The following is an 18,653-nucleotide window of genomic DNA, read 5'->3' on the forward strand; positions in this document are numbered from 1 at the left end:
CCCTGTTTTCCACTCCCTCAGTTCTGGTTTCTCATTTGTAATCCCTCTCTGCTTTTCCTGCAAAAGGTCTCCTGCTGTCCCCATTTCTTCTCTAATAAAAGTGCCCGTATTGAAGACCTGGTCTCAGGCAGCCCTCTAACAGTACCTACATGATGCATATGAAGGTCCACTTTGCCGTGGAGATGATGTCCCTTAGAAAATGAGTGTTGAGCATTCTACACTCACAGAATCACAAGGTGTTTAAATGGACTGGCTGTGCCTTGGCCTTCCAGATGCATTTCTCAATGCATCCCTTTCCATTTCACTCTCTTGGTCTTTATCAGAAAATAAGGTGGAGAACTGTCTTCTGGAAAATACTTTTTATTATCAAATTTTTCCTATATAGTGTTATTACTCTCAGCAAGGTAATACAGATCTATGTATGCACTTGCTTAGAATTCAGTTGCACAAACAAAACAAAAAGAAAATAAGCAAACAACCCCTCTAGTGCAAATTAATGCCTTACATTAAGTTTTTCTGTTGTGTTTTTCTTTCTTTGTGTTTTCCTCTCTGAGTGCTCTCCAGGTTTATCCTTGGATGAGGGAAAGTCATTCTTTTTACAAAAATAGATGGCACTTCAATTTCAGACAAGCATCATCTTTACAGTACAGCAGGAGGTTACTTGCCAGCCTCTTAAGTCCTTGATTCTTCATGAAATTCATGAAATTTCTTCATGGGGCGAGCCCAGTGTATACTTGGTATTGCACAGACAGGACATTGAAGCAGCAGAGGCTGTGTGAGGTGGAGGAGCAGCTCTCCGTGAGGAGGAAGAAGTCCAGTGATAAGGACGGATTCAGTAATACATGTTCTTATCCCACCAGCCTGCAAGAGGAGAGGATGAAAAAAGTGATGTTGGGAGCTCTGGGGGCAAATGGTCCATTTTGAGTTGTCTGTCAGTCAGGTGAGTGAGGGGCAGTGGAGGAAAGGACAGCTAAATGCAGGAAATCCTACTTACTTCCTGGGTATCTCCTGATGAACAGCTTACGGACCTCATCATAGACCCATATCAAGACAGCAAACGGTACAGCCACAAACCAGTACTGAAACCTGGGAGTGGGAGAAGAGATTCTCATTCAGAAGCATCTAAACACAAGCTGGATGTCTGAGGCCTCTCTCTACACTGTCTGATTTCACTAAAAGGAAATCTGGGTTTCGTGGTGTTTCATTGCTCGTTTTTTTCCCCCTGTAACTTAAGCACTTAAATGATTAGAAATAAGATTAGGTCCCTGCAAGCTGCCCAAGTGCAAGTAGTTAACTGAATTAATTAATGAATTCCGGATACTATTCAGAAGGAAATGTTGCCTGCTGGCATTACAGTCTCTGAAGATGTCAGAAAAATGGAACATTTTTGACAGTGATGTGTTTAAAATAGAAGTTGCTTGCATAAAGTTAAGTAAAATGTTATATAATCTCACCAAAATGTTGGTGATGCTGGACAAAATCTGGGGGTTTGTTCTACACGGGAAGGTTTCTGCATTCTCTACAGTAAATTCAGTAGAAAAAAAAGTAATGTATTCTTTATAGAAGCTGTGAAAATAATTCCCTTTTTGGTCAAGAAATTGCCCATCCTGTTCTTCGAAATGAATATTCATAAATATTTATCCTAAAACTGTCCTGCTGGACATCTTTCTCCCATTTGTGGGTTCAGGCAGAATGGTAAGTCCCTGTCTGTTAGTACGTGAAGGAAAGGGAAGCGTGCCAGCATCAGAGCTCACCTCAGAGGTGTGAAGTTCAGGGCTGTAACGTGTCCAAGACCATAGGTGAGAATCAGAGCAATTCCTATCTGGGAAAATATACCCACCCAGATGACTTTGTTCCTATAAGAAAATCACAGAGAAGTAGTTAAAGCTGATTCCACAGCACACTGCAAAGGCTGTGCCTTCCTGAGGCTCCGATCACTGGCTTGGACGGCCTGCATGAGATAGATGGGGATAAATGGGGGTCAGTGTGGTGTGAGGGAGCTGGTGGGCTCTGTAGCATCGCCATGCATCTCATATTCCCATGTCTTTCCTGCTCCCATTCCTGACCTACGTAGAGCAGAGCTAGCTTTAGGCAGGCCTGCTGCCTGCGTTACTCATGTCTCCTACTTGCAGTGTGAATGTGCTCATTGTGACTCAAATGCAAATGGAAGAAGGAAAAATACATAGGTGTAGGCTCTGTATCTGCAGATAGAGAAAGAAAACCTGTTTGCTTTCCTATCAGAAATACTCTGTCTAAATGCCAGCTTTCACGTGCAGCCTCCATCCTGCTAGATGTTTTTAATTCCCTGGCTTTCATGGGATTTACAGGCACAGAGCCCTTTGCAAAGGGCAGCCAGCACTGTTGGACCAGCTGGTGTCTCCTTACCTGGCAGGCTGAAGTTAGCTTGAAGTTCAAGTGACCTAAGTACTGATAATTAGATAAGAATTAAGAAAATAATCTGGGGAGGAAACTTCTTCATTGTAAACCTTTTAACGAACGGAGTTTTTAGGCTGATGTGTTTTCAGATTAAACAGAAGAAAGCCTTTACTTAAGGAAAACTCCTATCATGAGATAGAAGAGGGGTGGCTAAGTGTGAGAAAATGTTTATGGCTTGAATCCACATTTAGTCTTTGTTCAGTGACTGAATGTGAGGGGGCAAATCACTGAGCTAATTAGCAGTGGGCTAATAAATCCTTCCACCTGTCAGGTAAAGGACCAGCAAAACCTACCGGAAAAGACCCTGCTGGAAAATGGAATTTCTTCTTGTTTTCCTGATGATCAAATCTGCAACTTGCTGAATGGTGATGCTGACAAAAAAGGCAGTGTAGCCAGTCCACTGCAGGTACGTTCTCTGGTATTTAGTCTGCAGAGCAAAGGGAAAAACAAACAGTTGTGTTATATCCAACACTCCTGTCTTGTGGAAGCAACTGTAAACCTTGGCAGGAAGATTTCCGTTACAAAGGGATAAACTCAGTTATTTCAGATTAAGGTGTGCAATGGTCGGATTTGGGCCAATGTTGACATTTAAGCCTCCCTTTTGTTTTCTTAATCTTGTATTTCAGAGGAGAACATTGAATTTTAAAGACACAGAGTGAAGATGTTCTGGTGCATCTTTACCCATTCCTGTCCATAAGAGTCCTCAAAGTCATTAATAGCATTGTTTTCCCAGTCGACTCGAACGCCAAGCAGTGTGGAAGGGAGGAAGCCTTGTTCTGCATATACTGTAAAATATGTCACGAAGGCTCCCACTGACTGCATGATACCTGTAAAATCAGAGAGGGAGAATCAGTTACATCAGAGAATCATAGAATGGCTTGGGTTGGAAGGGACCTCAAGGATCATCAAGCTCCAACCCCCTTGCTGCAGGCAGGGCCACCAACCTCCGTATCTCATAGTAGACCAGAGAAATAGGGAAGAAGCAAAACATAGGAGTACTGGTTTAATTTCATGTTCCCCTTTTCTAAAAAGTGAAAGAGCTTGTTTTTATCTCATTCTACTGATGTAAGGTGGTGTTATGGAGAATAGGCCAACCTACCAATCTGCAGATAGGAGTATATAGCCAGCTGCTCGTTCACCAGCCTGTCTTTCTTCTTGTTTCGAGGTCTCCTGTTCATAATATCACTTTCAGCTTTTTCATAGGCTAACGCAACAGAAGGGATCTGTAACAGAAACAAACCATCAGGGTGCCTGTACACCCAGTTTCTGTCGCTTCTGAGGATATTTCTCTATTCAGCTCTGAGGCAGCAGCTTACAATGTCTGTTCCCAGGTCAATGAATAGGATGGTGATGGTTCCGATGGGCATTGGAATGCTGGCAATAATGTAGATGAGAAAGGGACAGAGCTCAGCAATGTTCTTAGTCAGCGTGTAGGCAATTGTTTTCTTTAGGTTGTCAAAGATCAGGCGGCCTGGAAGAAAAGGAAACACTTCTGTAAGGGCTGATTGCCAACAGCTTTCAGAAAAACAACCCAAAACCTTACTTTTTTAACTAACTTAAGTGAAAGCAGTAATGGCTTATGTGTGTTCTCCTCACGTACATTTTAAAGTGCTTTTTTTCCCCCAAAACATTAACCTGCCTTCCCTTTGACCCTCCTGAAAATTCTAATTAAATTTAAAAGTCTCTTTCACTGAGAAAGATGGAGGAAAACTCCCGTTCCTCAGCGCGCTGTGGTCTTAATGCAAATCATGAGCACTTTGGAGAAGCAGATTATGTTTGGATGTAGCACAGTGAGGACTCTGTGTGAGCAAGCATTAAGGTTAAAATGTAAAGAAAACAGCTTGTCTCTTTATGATGATAAAGACTGCATAGGAGCAAGATGAGAGATGCTTTTGTTTGGAGTTTGAACAAGCAGAGATAGCAAACCAGTGCCCTGCTTAGCAAGTATGTGCAAGAGAGGAATGATTTCCTTATTGTCTTTGTAGTGTCTTTGGATGGAAGCAGTTCCCATTTTTTTTTCCAAATACCAAAAACCAAATCCAGGATGACAGTAAGGGAGATATGAGATGAGCTGTCTGCAGAGAGGGGTGCAGGAGGGCAGGATCAGGAGGACTGACCAGCCAGTGCTGTGTGGCTGTCAGCTGCTTTCAGCTAAGAAAAGAGGTAGCAACATTATTTTTACCTTCTTCCACTCCTGTGACTATAGAAGCAAAGTTATCATCCAGCAGTACCATATCAGCTGCGTTTTTAGCTGCATCAGAACCAGCAATGCCCATAGCAATTCCAATATCTGCTTTTTTAAGAGCAGGGGAGTCATTGACTCCATCTCCAGTCACAGCAACGACTGCACCCTGCAACACACAGAAGGATCATAACGTGGGGTTGTAGAGGATGCAGTGCCTTCTTCCCCTGAGGACATTCAGTTCTAAGCACCCTTCCAGTCTCTAAGACTCTAGAATTAATATGGTAGGCTCAGACTGTGTGCAGCAGATGGCTAAATTAGGTGTCTGTGTGTTGTCTTGGTTGCCTCTATAGTCGGCAAAGATAAATGGGAAATTCAGGGACCCCACATGATCCGTCCTTTACTTTTGTGCAGTGCTTACAGACTCACTTGGTTTTAATCTTAACTGTAAATCGTGTTACTGATCACTAGAGACCCTTTGCATGCTGTCCCAACAACTCTGACCACTGATATGCCATGTTAGGAATCCAAAAGATGGAAAACTGATTATTCAGTTCAGCTTCTTTGTTATCTCCCAATGAAACCATCTACTGCAGAAAAGGGTCCTGTCCTGCTTGTTGCAAAAGCTCACAGCTGGGTAGCAACACAGTGTTCTGAGTGGGAAAAAGCCTGACAAACTGATTAAAGCAAATACCGAACGTCCTGTCCCTTTGGGGATTTAGCACAGTGTCACTACTGATAAATACTGCCATGGGCAGAAGAGCTTAGAGGCTCTCAGTGCTAAAGGCAGCGTGTAGACTGAGTGGCTCAAGAGGGGGAAGGGAAGGGCGTTCCTCTGCATCCTTCTCCATCCACTGAGGGTGTGGGTGTCCAAGCAGTACAGAACACATTTACCCTCTGCCAAAGGGCATTAAAAAAACTTTAAATTAAAAATGAGATTTAACGGGAAGATTTTTATCCCTTTTTTTTTTCTCTCTCTTCTCTGATAGCAATTCAGGCTTACACTTGAAGAGCTGTTAATGCTGATTGGAAAGCTTAGTGCTGGCATAATTACAAAAATGAAATAATGGCTTGTGCTGGATCTCCATCCCTGTGAAGATCAGGCCTGATGGTAGTGTTGTTTTTGATTTGCAGCATCTATTTGGAAGATGCATCAGAGGGGAGAACCATTGAATGACAATCTGCATCTTGTTCAGAATATATATATTCTTCGCTATATATGTAATTTCTTTCCTTGTGCCTCCTGTGCTGGCTGCACTCCATGCTCCCTTACATAATGCTGCCTGTGAGTGGGACAGTCCCTCTTTAAATCCTGCCTCAGATTCATGCTTACTGAGGGTTCTTGTGCAGTCTTTGAAAGTTATATAGATAAGGCTTGGTCACAGATAAATCATGCTATGACATTTTGTGGGATTCATATCTATCTTCTTGTCTAAACATTCCTGTGGGAGGGAAGTACATGGGTCTAAATGGCCACAAGAGATAAGACGAGAGGATGTGGTAATATGTAGCTTTGATCTGGGTTTAAAGAATTCCTGGGGGAAGGCTGCTTCCCAAAGAGTGTTCGTGCAGGTCTCTACCCAGGACGCTTGCTGTGCATCCCAGCAGCAGCTCCTCTGAATTACAACAAGCCTGTCAGACCCCTCAGCACAGCTCTAAGGCATTCATGCTTTGGATAAGCTCATTTTGTCAGTAGGAGTTCAGAGTCTGTAGCAGGAATTCAAAGAACTTGGGTTCTGTCCAGAGAAGACAGTGCTTGTGGCAGTCTGTGAGATGCTGCTCTCGCACGGTGAGAGCGGTGTGAGCAGAGCTGAGAGTGCACTGGAAATTGCCTTCCACTGTCACCTGGAGGGTGATACCTGTGGAAATAACACCAGAGCAGTGTCTGTGCAGAAGCTTGTACACCTCTTACCTGTCTTTGGCAGCCTTCCACTATGATCAGTTTCTGTTGGGGTGATGTCCGTGCAAAAACGATCTCCGAATGGTTGCACAAAATTTCATCCAGCTCCTGCAAGCTCATGTCCTTCAGCTCCATCCCATTCACTACTGCTGCTGTAGCCTCCCTGTGAATAGCCATGGGTATGTCTCCAAATCAAAAGGCTTAGATAGAGAACAGTGCACTCGTAGAATGAATGCAGTTTAACAGTGAGGAAAGGCAGCAAATTGAGTTAATTTCAGAAGCGTTAGTTGTTAATCAGCAGGTGTTGAATGAAAGCCACTGCAGAAATCCAGACTGAATTAGTTACCTAGAGACAGAGGGAAGTAATCAGAGCTTCCTCCAGGGTAGGCTTAACAACAGAAAATGCATTTTAAAGAGTACTCTGAGGGTTGAGGGGGTGAGAGCGGGGGAGGAAGACATCTCTAAAAATCTTTAATGCTTTTCTTCTGGTTTTTTGTTTTAAGGGAGGGGGTATTTGTTGTTTTTTGGGTTTTTTTTACAGTGGTGAAAGAGGAACTTAGAGTGGTGGTCAGGTCATCCTCCAGCACCACACAAGGTACTGAATTGTGGTTTTCAGTGTGCGTGTTTAGTCAGTTGTGCAGTGACAGCAAAGATCTGCAAAGTATTATTCGCCAGTGTTTTCCAATGGTGAGTGCAGGTGGGAGCCCTGGCCTAGGCATAGAATTATTCAGGTAGAGAGGCACGTTAGGTGGGCTTGGTGGCTGCGATGTAGAGTTTGGCTAAAAGCACTGTAGAAGAAGAAGGCATAGCTTTCAGAAAATGAAGGCAGTAGGTATCCCAGATGCTCTGCTGCTCTTACTGTCTATTGACTTGCTCAACAGGAATGTTGAGGCGCTTCGCAATGTCTTCCACCGTCTCACTGGTGGCTGAAATGATGCCCACACTTTTGGCAATGGCCTTGGCAGTGATTGGGTGATCACCAGTGACCATGATAACCTGAGGAAGGGACAAGTGCTAGGAGTGAGTGACAAACGTACATGCTGTGGATGCAGAGAGATTAGGTGAAATGTCTATTGTTCTAGACCAGGAAACAGTTTAGAATCTGAACTTGGAAAGCTATGCTATTTACTTAACAAAGACAGGTAGTGGCAATTAATTAGCTCTGTATTGATTTCAGTTCTCTACCTCTTGTTATTGGCACCATTTTATCAGAGCTGTGAAAAAAGCTTTGTCATGAGCAGTAAGGTTGGAACAACACTGAATAGAGAAACCTTTTTCTATGAGAATTCACGTTACATATACTGAGGTTACAGTCTGTAAGAATATTGTGAGGTTCCTACCTTGATCCCGGCGCTGCGGCACTTTGAGACAGCGTCTGGCACTGTGGAACGAGGTGGGTCAATCATAGATAGGAGCCCAACAAAGCATAGATTGGATGTGGGGAAATTCATGGAATCTGTGTCAAATGTGTAGGTGTCTGGAAACTCATTTTCAGGCAGGTACAGGTGACAGAAACCTAGAAGGAGATGTAGGTTGACAGAATATACAGGAAATAATGAAAGAGGAGAGCTTGCTAAAGCTTAGCATCAGATTTTCTCTTGCCTGTAAAATTCTGGTGCATTTAACCATTTGCTTTCTTTAGAGGATTATTTAACCTGCCGTTGTAACTTTGTTTTGGCTGCACGGTGTTTCAGATTGACATCAGTATATAGCAGTAAGAGCATCCCTGCCACAGGGAGCTGGCAGCATGGCAGTGAGATTCAGCAATCTGCACAGAAGGCAGCACACTTCGTTTTTTACCCTTCACTGCAGGGGAAATGAAGTCCAGACACACTGTGCTCATACCAGGATTTAAACTCCCCTTTTTGCACTGCAGTTCTCTTACAGTCCCTCTATTTAGGACTCACCAAGCACTCTTTCTCCCAGGCCTCCCAGCTCCATGTATGCTGTTTGGAAAGCTTCTGCCTTTTCACTGTCCAGTGGTTCTTCTTTCCCATTGATCATGATAGTGCTGCATCTCTCTAGGATCCTCTCTGGGGCACCTTTCATCACCAGCAGAAAGCGTTTGTCATTGGGATCATCAGTCTCGTGAATGGAGAGCTGTGTGCCACAATACGAAGTCATTTGAAGAAGCATATATGACCCTTATTTGTTTCCATTTTTGGTTACTTTGCACAGAAATAGCAATTATTCTCCTTTTCCACGTATCATTCTTTCCATCAAATGGAATGAACTGCAATTATTGGAGATTAAGTCTTCCCTGTCGTTGAATTCACCCATTACAACTTCCAGGTCACCAACTGTTGCATTCGATATACTGATAGAAACACTGAAAGCTGGAAACAGTTTGGCCTGTTTCCAAAAAAACTGAAACACACCTGGAATTTGTTGGTAGAGTTGAAGGGAATTTCAGCCACTTTCTTGTTCCGTGCTCGAATATTCATGACGTCACCCAGAACAACTTCTGCAAATTTCAGCAGAGCTGTTTCGGAGGCATCACCCACCACAACTCTCTGTATGGGTGAGAGAAGGGACAGTTGATAGCACATCTGCACCTCTTTCAAGACATCTTACGTGCTTCTATAAGATGTTGGGTGCTTGAGCAGCAGTGATAAAGCAGTAGTTGTCCTCAAAAAAGCCTTGTGCTAAAAATGTGCCTTAGATTTTTAAATGAGTTTATAGCCAACAGTGAGTTAGAAGGCTGGAGTGTTAAATGTAAGAGAAGACTGAAGCTAAATAGAACAGCTTGTATGTATTGCTCTTCCAAAGGAAGAGAAAGAAGTTGATGTGAAGCAGTACCTTCATTATTGGGAGATTCTCCTGTCCTGGTCTGAATTCTGCTCGGTTGCATAGAGTTACAATTTTTGATAGTGCTGTCCATGATGGAGAGCTTTGGTCAAAAGGCTGGGCTGAAAAGAAACAAAAGGAGTACAGCATCCTTTAGCATAGTATGTGGTAGAAGTAAAAGCTCCAGTTTGGAACAACACGATTGAATTGTTTGCAGAATAAGGTTGTTCCTTTGATAGGTTTTGTTACAGAAAAACACTTTAACAGGAACCTTATGGCAGTCAGCTAGCAGTTCTGGCCAAGTTACTTAGATAAAGTTTGTGTGCTTATTTCCCTCCTAAATTCACTGTCAGTGAGTACACTTGGAATTAGAACCTCCTCCAGGCTTATTTTCTGGTGATGGGAATTATTCTGTTCTCATCTCTGTGTGGCAAAGAAGGGATTTTCCTATTGCACACTGCACTTGTGTGTGGCAGGGAGGTATATGTTTCATCTCTGGAAAGATATCCTCATTGACATCAGTTGGACAGACTGTAAGTGGGAAACATCCCACATAGCCACCCTTTTCTAGATCCCCCCGCTGCCATATTTACTTGTTTGATCTTCACTGGTATCAGCTGAGTAGATTTGATTATCAAACCAGAGGTGGGCAACAGTCATCCTGTTCTGCGTGAGGGTCCCTGTCTTGTCAGAGCAGATGATGGAAGTAGAGCCAAGCGTTTCCACAGCTTCCAAGTTCTTCACCAAGCAGTTCTTCTTTGCCATCCGTTTGGCTGTCAGAGACAGGCTCACCTGGTAGAGGTAAAGCAAGAAGTTCAGCTTGCTGCCAGTGAGATACCACTAAAGAATGATGTAAGCAACCTACAGACTGCTACTTTTAACGTTGTTGCTTTTCTGAAAGAGAGCATTTTTTTAAAAGTCATCTTTTGGTGGCTGCAATTTTGCATTGCAAAAGCGTTATTTAGCTCAGATGTGCAGCTGAAACTAAGAAAAAGTACAGGTGTTAATGAAAGCAACCTGGTTCCCTGCTGATAGTGATGAGTGCTGTATCAGTTAAGAGGCTGTCTAAGATGGAAGAAGCTGCAATGTTGGGGGAATTCCCAATCTAATGAATCCTGAAGTGAAGCTCTTCGTACTGCAGTTCATTGTAGTGTGCTTTAGGGCTAACAATGCTTAACAGTTCTGCTGCTTCTTAGCTGGGGATTGTAAAGACCATTTTTATGTATTAGTAAATGGAATTTTCATGCAACTTTTAGGGTACAGTGTCTTCCGTTCTAAATAGGAACAGGTTGTGGAGAAATGACTCACATCATCATACTGTTAGCAATTGAGGCAGAACAGTATTTCAAAACCATTGTTTCAGAGCTGAATTCTTGTGCTGAAGCTCAGATTAATAGCTCAGTTATGCCAGAATTCCTAAATGTTTGTCCTATCAGTTTCATGGAAAAAGAAACACCCCACCTCATCTCAAGTGAGGTAATCTGTTTTTTAGTGTTACCCTGTATTGAAGTTAAGGGAGATGAATTGTGGTAGTGACTGAAGCACTACGAGTGGCAGCTCAGACTCACTGTCACTGTGGCTAGCAGTCCCTCTGGCACGTTTGCCACGATGATGCCAATGAGAAAAATGATGGAGTCCAGAATCTTGTACCGCATTGATACAGAAATAATGAAGAAGAGGACACCGATGGAAATGGCCACTCCTGCCACCAGGTAGACAAAGTGTTCTATCTCAATAGCAATGGGTGTTTTCTCGTTTCCTACTCCTGATGCAAGAGAAGCAATCCGCCCAATGATCGTGCGGTCCCCAGTGTTGATTACAATGCCGGTAGCAGTGCCTGTAAAGAAATAAGTCCATCAGTTTCAAGCCTGTCTTCTCTACACAGTATTGATTAACAAAGACCCCTTTCAGCCTTTACGTAGCTGAGACCTCACCCCGGAATTATTTATTTTCCTTTAGAAAGGGAAAGAAGGACAAAATCCATTTTCCTTAGCCTTTGCTGATGGTGTTGCAGTAGGAATGCAGCATTACCCAAGGCACAGTGCAGTTTCCTAGCAGATAGTCTGTTAGGTACAACGCGTGCCTTTGAGTTCTGATCACAGGAACAACACCTTCAAGTGTACAGAGCCCTTTCACAGAAGCATCCACAAGTACATAAAGGCTTCTGCAACTTGTCATTTCTAAAGGTGATGATTGAAAGACCACAATAGAATGGCAGTTAATGCTGGTTGCACCCATAACCAGTCTAGGTGCTAAAACAAAGGTCTCACTGGTTGACGTGGTGAATGACCAGCTCAGTGCTGCAGGCTTTATTTTGGTGTCCTTTGGAAACCATTTCTTATAGCAACCAAACCTTTTTGGAATTCCTTGAGGCAGAATAGTTCAAAATGAGTTAAAAATATTATTTGGCACTCTCTACAGGTGCCATTTCTGGAGGTCTTTGTTGCTACACACCTTCCACACAGGTGGTGGAATAGAATGCAATATTCCTGGTCTCCAAGGGGTTCTCATGGGTGAAGTCACAGGAGCGGGACTGTGGCTCTGATTCCCCTGTGAGTGAAGAATTGTCCACCTTTAATGAAACGGAGATATGCCCATGTTAAAGTCAGTAACTTGCAGTTACATACAGCCCAGAAGGAAGGCTGCAGCACATTTAATAACAGGTGACAGGGCCATCATGTCTCAGTGCTGTTCTATGAGATGATTGCCACTGTCACTGTAGGAACGTATTTCAGCAGGAAATTGGTTTGGCCCATGCTATGTGTTTGTTGGTGGGGTTTTCAGTGGCAGCCTGAAAGGAAAGGCAAAGACCTCACTGCAGGTCTCTGGAGGCATGTAATGCAGTGTTGCTACATCTGCTGCTGCCCTGGCAAGGAGTATTGCTAGAACATGCTATGGCCTGTTCTGGTGTTCAGGAAGGGGATTAGTATGTTAGTATGGCATGAGCTGGGCATCCCAGTAGAGCTTCTGCATTCTGTGACTTATATGTGGTCAAATTTTAAAGCTCTAATAACTCATATTAGGTGTGCAGAAGTAGTTCATGTCATGAATGCCTCTAAAGCACTCTTACACTGTGCTCTACGAAGCATTGCTTACCTTGCACCCCTGAGTAGTGATCAGACGAATGTCTGCTGGGATCCTGTCTCCTCCCTTTATCTCCACAATGTCTCCCACTACCAGCTGGTCTGCTGACATTTCCTTCTTTTCTGCATCTCTTATGACGAGAGCTTGCTGAAGGACAGAAGTATGACTGACATGAGCATGGTGCTATCTCTAAACACCCAACCGAGAGGTCGATTCAAGTTATGCTTATTGCTTATATGTAAGGTGCTTATATATAAAGTTCCACTTCAGTCATTTTGAGGTGTTATCAGGAAAAGAAATGCTTGTTATTCTTACCTGTGGAATCATTTTACTGAAGCTAGCCATAATGTTTGTGCTTTTTGCTTCCTGATAGTAAGCGAAGATACCAGTGAGGATGACGACCACTGCAAGGACTACACCAAGGTAGAGCTAATCAGTGAAAGAAATAATCCAGTTAGTTGAAAGTATATGCTAAGTAGTTCCTCTGATGGAGTAAATCATATCGTTCTGTAAGGTTTCAAGAGACTTGAAGTGAAGTATTGAGGCAGACTAAAAGACAAATTAAGAAAAGAGCTTTCAAGTTTTGCCTTGCTATCGATCAAGTAAAGCTGGGGTATAAAAAAAGTTATAATGGTAAACATCCTGTGTCTCTAAAAATCTTCTCTAAATCAAACCTGGCATGAACCTGAATCAGTTATATTCCTAGGAGAGAATCAAAGTCAAAGATTCCAGCATACTCAAGTATTGTGATTACAGGCAGTAGTTATAAAACCTTTGGACAGGCACTCTTAGAAGTGGTATGTCAGGTATTTAGCAGAAATGTTCAGTCGTAAAGGGAGAGTCCTGAAGAACAAAAGACCTCCTGGTTGTTACTGAGTAACTATGAAGTAGTATTCAAGTTACTTAGATTGTCAAAGGGTCGCATACTCACTTTGTACTTATTCAAACACTTACGTTGTCAAAGGCTGATTCAGCTCCCTGAGCCAACTGAATGCCAAATGAAATCCAGGAGAAGACAGCTCCTATCCATAAGAGGATGGAAAAACCTCCCACCATCTGCTTGAGGAACTTAACGATTTCAGGAGTGGCTTTGGGAGGAGTGAGCGAGTTGGGACCATCACGAGCCAGAATCTCTGCTGCTCTTGCGCTGGAGAGACCCTGCAAAAGTAAATGCCACATTTATCATGGGGTCACAGAAAGCAGCTTTTCAGCTCAGCTCAGGAAAAAGAAGTGTATGCTGCTTGTTTCTTAAATGTTGTTAGTGTTACGGATTGGTAACCTGCACCTTTGATTTCCAAAGGTAGTGATTTCAGGATAGTGACACTGCTAGGGAAAAATGACCTGTGGCAAACTTTGAATACCTTCAGAAAAGCTGTGGTCCTGATGAGAACGTGGTGGTCCAGTTTTGCATGGGGATTTTGGTTACAAAACAGAAGAATCCTTCAGACAATGGAGAAACTCCAGTTTAAAACCAGGACAGTGCCGTGCACTGAGATGCTGTTTGCTTGAGGGTTTACTGGGAGCTGGTGCTCCATGATTATGCATGCACGCATCCATGAGTGCAGCTTTGTCAGTTTGCCAATTTGAATGCTTTCCCACTGCCTCTAAGCAGCTTTGGATTAGCCAGAGGTAAAGGAAGGCATCTGAATCAGGAAGTTTTAATGATGCCCTATGGACTTACTTTGTCGATGCTCGTACCGTACTTTTCCTCCAGTTGTGAAGTGCTGAGTTTGTGGTCATCCTGGATTCCAAAAGAAAGAAAATGACAGTAAGCAGACCAGCAGACTTGTAAATTTTGTATCAGGATCTGGAAGTAGTTCAGAGTGCCTGGATCTGGAGCTATGGATCCAGTTGCTAGTGTGACATCCCACTTCCACAAACAAACAGTGTAGTTTATCAGAAAAAGCACAAGTCTCCTCTTACATATTCACACCTCTGGCATTTGCTCCTATTTTACTATTTGCAAAGCATTTACAACACTTGTCTTCTGCTGGACGGAAATGGGTTTCACCATAAATGTCAGTGTTACGTGGAGTCGAGAAGCTTAACTGATAAAGTGACGAGGGAGTGAAATGATTTGCTGTGGTCTCATGGAAAGAGGCAGCAGGTTCTGAGCACAGTTAAGAAAGAGGCATGGGAGAGGGAAATCAGAAAGCTCTCCTCCTTTCCCTGCAGTGACAACGCTGTGCTATTGCTGACCCAATTACATCTTGTGGTGAACAGAGGTTTAGAAGCCAAGAATTTGTGAGTTCTCACCATTGTTTTCACAGCATGATTCATTGCTGCTCGGATGAGTCAATTAACTTGTCTGTGCTTTGATTTTTCTTTAGAAACATGAGAGTACTGTTACATCCCCGGTGGCAAAGATGAGATACATTGAGAATTATTTAGCTGGGACTGAATAGAGCTCAGAAAGATGATGGAGAAATTGATGGCTCGTTTGGGGATTTCCTTACCTTTGAAATACTGCCTAACCCATGCATTGCCTTTGCTGTGAGCTGTTCTTAAGGCAGTTCCGAAAAGAGGTCAGAATAATTAACTTCATGTTTCAGATTGGGAAACTGAAGCATGCATGGAGGAAGTGAGTTTTCCAAACCCAGCCAGCGGGTCCCTGGCAAGCCAGAAGGAAACACAGGTTGCTTGAGCTTAGTGCTCTCTCTTTGAAGTACCTTGCAGGGAGAAAACTGTAAAGCTGAGCCGTGCTTCTAGGTCTACTAGCAATCTGTGGAGCAAAATGTTTTGCTCCTCTCTTCCTTCTGCTTCCTGGCTGGCTGTGCAAATGGCAGCTGAGAGAAGGCAGCTTAATATTATATATTAATTCCATCTGGGAAAGTACAGACCTTGGTAGGGATGCACTGCTCTGTACCAGCGGTGGCTTCATCAAGTCAGAATCATCCTTTCATTACAGATACTAATCCTGCACAGCTTTTTTTCAGGTGTACTACAGGGGTGTAAGGAAGCTTATTTCTCCCTGCTGGATTTTCAGCATTGGCACTTCCCTTCACCAGCATTCATTCAAACAGTGGTTGAGGCTGTCCTGCCAGCTGACGTGGAGTTAGCAATACTCACCAGGTCCAGTTCTTTCTTCAGTTCTTCATTCTTTTTTTTCTTGTTGCCCTTCAGGTCTTTGCACTTTTCTTCCTCTCCAGTCTTTGTTTTTTCCAGATCTTTTAGCCCATTGATCTCAATTGAGTAAACATCAGACTTTTTCTGTGGAAGAAGGAAGGTTTTAGCTTTGTTCCATGCACCTGCACAAATCAGACTCTGACAAGTCCTTCTGTTTCTTTGCTAAGTTGGAATTGCTGCTGTTTCTTTCTCCCAGCAACTTTGAGTGCTATCCCTGTCCTTATATCCCCACAGCAAGCACTGCAGCACTCACAATCAGGTCTTCAGCATCTGTCAATTACAGTGATTCCTTTAGAGAGCACAACGCTTCCAGTGTTTTATAATCTAACACAAAGTGTGGGAATGCTGCCCAGGACCTCAGCAAAATTAACATGGAGTGGAAAAGGAGAAAGAAGAAAAAGAGAAGTTTTTTTCTTTGGCTGCTCCTACAGCTTTTTAGATACATGACTTCACTGTTATTTTCACTTAAAATTACCATTCACACGTTTACACCAGATGACATAAAATGGAGGCAAACAGCTTATCGGGCTGCCAGGGAGAAGCAAGCCTGTTACTTCTTTCTTGTTCACCCATACTGGCCAATCTAGTAACAGGTAAGTAACCCAGGGATGCTGCCAAACCTCTGACGTTCTGCTTTATGGATAATGTAACTTCAGGAGGGTTGCATCCTCCTAACTTTACATTAACACTGCGCTCTGAAGGGCAGACTTCCTGTGTTGCCCATTTGCCAGCTTCTATAATCATAACGTTCCAGATCCTAATTATCTTGTAAATTACATGCCATTCCTTGGAAGAACTATTGGTTGACCCCATTTCAGAGGCTTCCTTAGAGATTAGCCATCGGAGTCTCATGAGAGTCATGCTGGGTCTTATCTGATGGTGTGCTTTACTGGTGGGATGGATGTGCTGGTGTGCTGCTGATAGGTACACACACGTTTTGTAGGACGTTTGTCATTTAGGTTGCCACAAAGGGAATCTTTCAGGTGAGTGAAAGTGGATGTCCTGCATAAAGCCTAAATCAGACAGCTTAAGTGATGGAAACAACAAGGAAAGAATAGGTTTGGACATCCCATTGCTTACTATTATTCTGAACTCCAAACAGACCTCCTGTCCTCAGATGCCCTTTAATTAAAGGAATGTTGAAATATTAACATTTTATCTTGAGGAAGGGAAAAGCTATGAGCTGGTGAATGGTTCAGGCAATTACAAGCCTGAAGTCTTTCTCAAGCACTTCAGTTTGTTTGACAAATATCCCAGATACAGAACATCTCTATTACAGGACGTTCTAAATTTTGAATCACACCAAAGACACACAATCTGGTTTATCTACTGGGATTCTTCCTTTGCACTCCTACTCTTCCCTTCAACTATCCAACTCAAAGATCTGTTTGGCTTTTCAAATCTGCACAGAGACCAAGATAGAGAAAGCAACTGTCTATCATGACAACCTAGCAGGAAGAGAAAAGAAAATTAGTGAGGTTAGGAAATTCTGTTGGTTGCTGTGCATGATATAACCTCTAACCTGCAAATCTTCATAAAATCTCAGATTTTGGCATTTGCAAAAGAGTTAGTGTTCATGAAAATCGTGATTACAATACTAGCCATTCCTGGAGGTGTTTTCTATCCAATCTCTTTGCATTTTAGGATTGGAAGTGCATACTTAGCTAGACTGACAACCTTAGTCATTAAGACTGGATGCCCAATAGTTTCTAGTATCAATTCCATTTTTTGCTTTGCTCATATTTCTGATACACATAGATTAAATTGGAGCTTGTTAGTAGGAAGAAACTCACATAGTAGCATTGCTCATATTTCTGATACACATAGATTAAATTAGAGCTTGTTAGTAGGAAGAAGCTCACATAGTAGCAGCAGTTTTGGTGAACAGTGTACTCACCTTTACCATCTTGGTGAGGTTATTCCTTTCCAGATGCAATGAAGCAGCCAAGCCAAAAGCTCCAGATGAAAAGCAAAAGCCCAACAGGAGAAAAGTGGAACTCAGAGCACTTCTGCCTGTTGCGGTGCAAAAGCTCACAGGGATGGTAGTTCCCTCTCAGTTGACAAGCAGATGTTAGCTGGAATCCTGCTTGCGTTTTGGCATCCTTCAGGCAGGACGAGTTCGTTGTCCAGAGCCTGTGGAGAAAGAGCACTGTTTGCTGGTGCTTTATAAATCAGCATCTTGTGCTGCCACTCCACCCCTCCCCTTCCAGGTCCAGCCCATCTTCTGTTTCACCTGTAGTAGGTGGAAAAATACCACAGTAATGGGCATGTGGGTTTCAGGTCAGATAGTTTCTAATTATTCCTTTGTAGTGTTTGCTCATGACTAGGGAACAGGTGTATTATTCATCTTGCTAGAAGCAAAGAGTTTCCTTCACAGGCTTTCCAGCACTGGACTCCCCTTTGCATATCCAGCTGTTACAGCAACGTCTGCTGGAGAAAAGGAAGTCTGTGCACGTGTTGTGCCTCCTAGCAGCTGGCATGATGCTGCCTAGGGTCCCTGGAAGCCAGATCCCTGCCCTGTATGTACTGGGGATTTTGCAGAGCAGTGGTCCATCAAGTTTCTTAACTTGGAGTTCACTCTTTATTTATGGATTGCATTTGTTGTGTTTTTAACTTTCATGCATAACTGAAAGAAATAACTTCCAAGTGTGTTTTCAGTAAGAGCACTTAGCCAAATACTGCATGGAAATGCTCTTGTACCAATTACAAGCTTCCATATGGGAGTCATAAAGACTTACGACACACTTGATACCTAGTGTATCTCATCAGTCAGAAGTAACATTAACCTTTTCTACATCCCTGCAATTTTACTGAATTAAAACAAAGTTATACATGTGGAAATATTCTGTATACTTTAACATTACTTTGGGGAAGAGTGTCTTTCATCTGCCTGACAGAACTGGTCTCACAGCACAGCATAAGGTTGCAGCAGTTGGTGTTCTGCACTGCGTGATTAAAACTGCATCGTCTGAGATGCTGCAAGGTACCACAGTCCTTAGCAGGTGACTGAAATTGTGGTAAGAGATATGATGTGTTAGAAGTAAGTAACAGTGACCATTTCAAGCCAGATGAATAAGCAGTTGGTAGGGAAGACAAGCAAGAAGCATCCCTTACTGCTTAAACAGCATAAACAAATCC

At 42.9% G+C, this 18,653-nt stretch overlaps 2 protein-coding genes across 2 annotated transcripts in view; one reads left to right on the plus strand and one right to left on the minus strand.

Annotated features, from left to right (window-relative positions):
* Positions 1-18,653, plus strand: part of LOC125703533 (zonadhesin-like) — a 110,021-nt gene that overhangs the window by 75,054 nt on the left and 16,314 nt on the right. The gene's annotated exons all lie outside the window — the stretch shown is intronic.
* Positions 380-17,654, minus strand: ATP12A (ATPase H+/K+ transporting non-gastric alpha2 subunit). The gene is made up of 23 exons (XM_048968645.1): positions 17,413-17,654; positions 15,459-15,599; positions 14,071-14,130; positions 13,344-13,547; positions 12,705-12,818; positions 12,402-12,536; positions 11,760-11,877; positions 10,874-11,142; positions 9,899-10,097; positions 9,318-9,427; positions 8,897-9,031; positions 8,426-8,618; positions 7,859-8,034; positions 7,378-7,514; positions 6,531-6,681; positions 4,619-4,787; positions 3,753-3,907; positions 3,536-3,659; positions 3,118-3,263; positions 2,730-2,863; positions 1,755-1,856; positions 995-1,086; positions 380-861 (listed from the first exon to the last, which is right to left on the minus strand). Exons 1-23 carry the CDS (start codon positions 17,419-17,421, stop codon positions 833-835), a joined length of 3,102 nt encoding a protein of 1,033 aa, XP_048824602.1. The 5' UTR covers positions 17,422-17,654; the 3' UTR covers positions 380-832.

Source organism: Lagopus muta, chromosome 22, assembly GCF_023343835.1.
Source record: "Lagopus muta isolate bLagMut1 chromosome 22, bLagMut1 primary, whole genome shotgun sequence".
Taxonomy (NCBI): Eukaryota; Metazoa; Chordata; class Aves; order Galliformes; family Phasianidae; genus Lagopus; species Lagopus muta.

Excerpts from the sequence above, each read along its gene's own strand:
- ATP12A (XM_048968645.1), bottom strand. Across the intron at positions 14,131-15,458 it reads TGAAGAAAGAACTGGACCTG|GATGACCACAAACTCAGCAC; the intron begins GTGAGTATTGCT and ends TTTGGAATCCAG. Across the intron at positions 3,264-3,535 it reads ATACTCCTATCTGCAGATTG|GTATCATGCAGTCAGTGGGA; the intron begins GTAGGTTGGCCT and ends CTGATTTTACAG.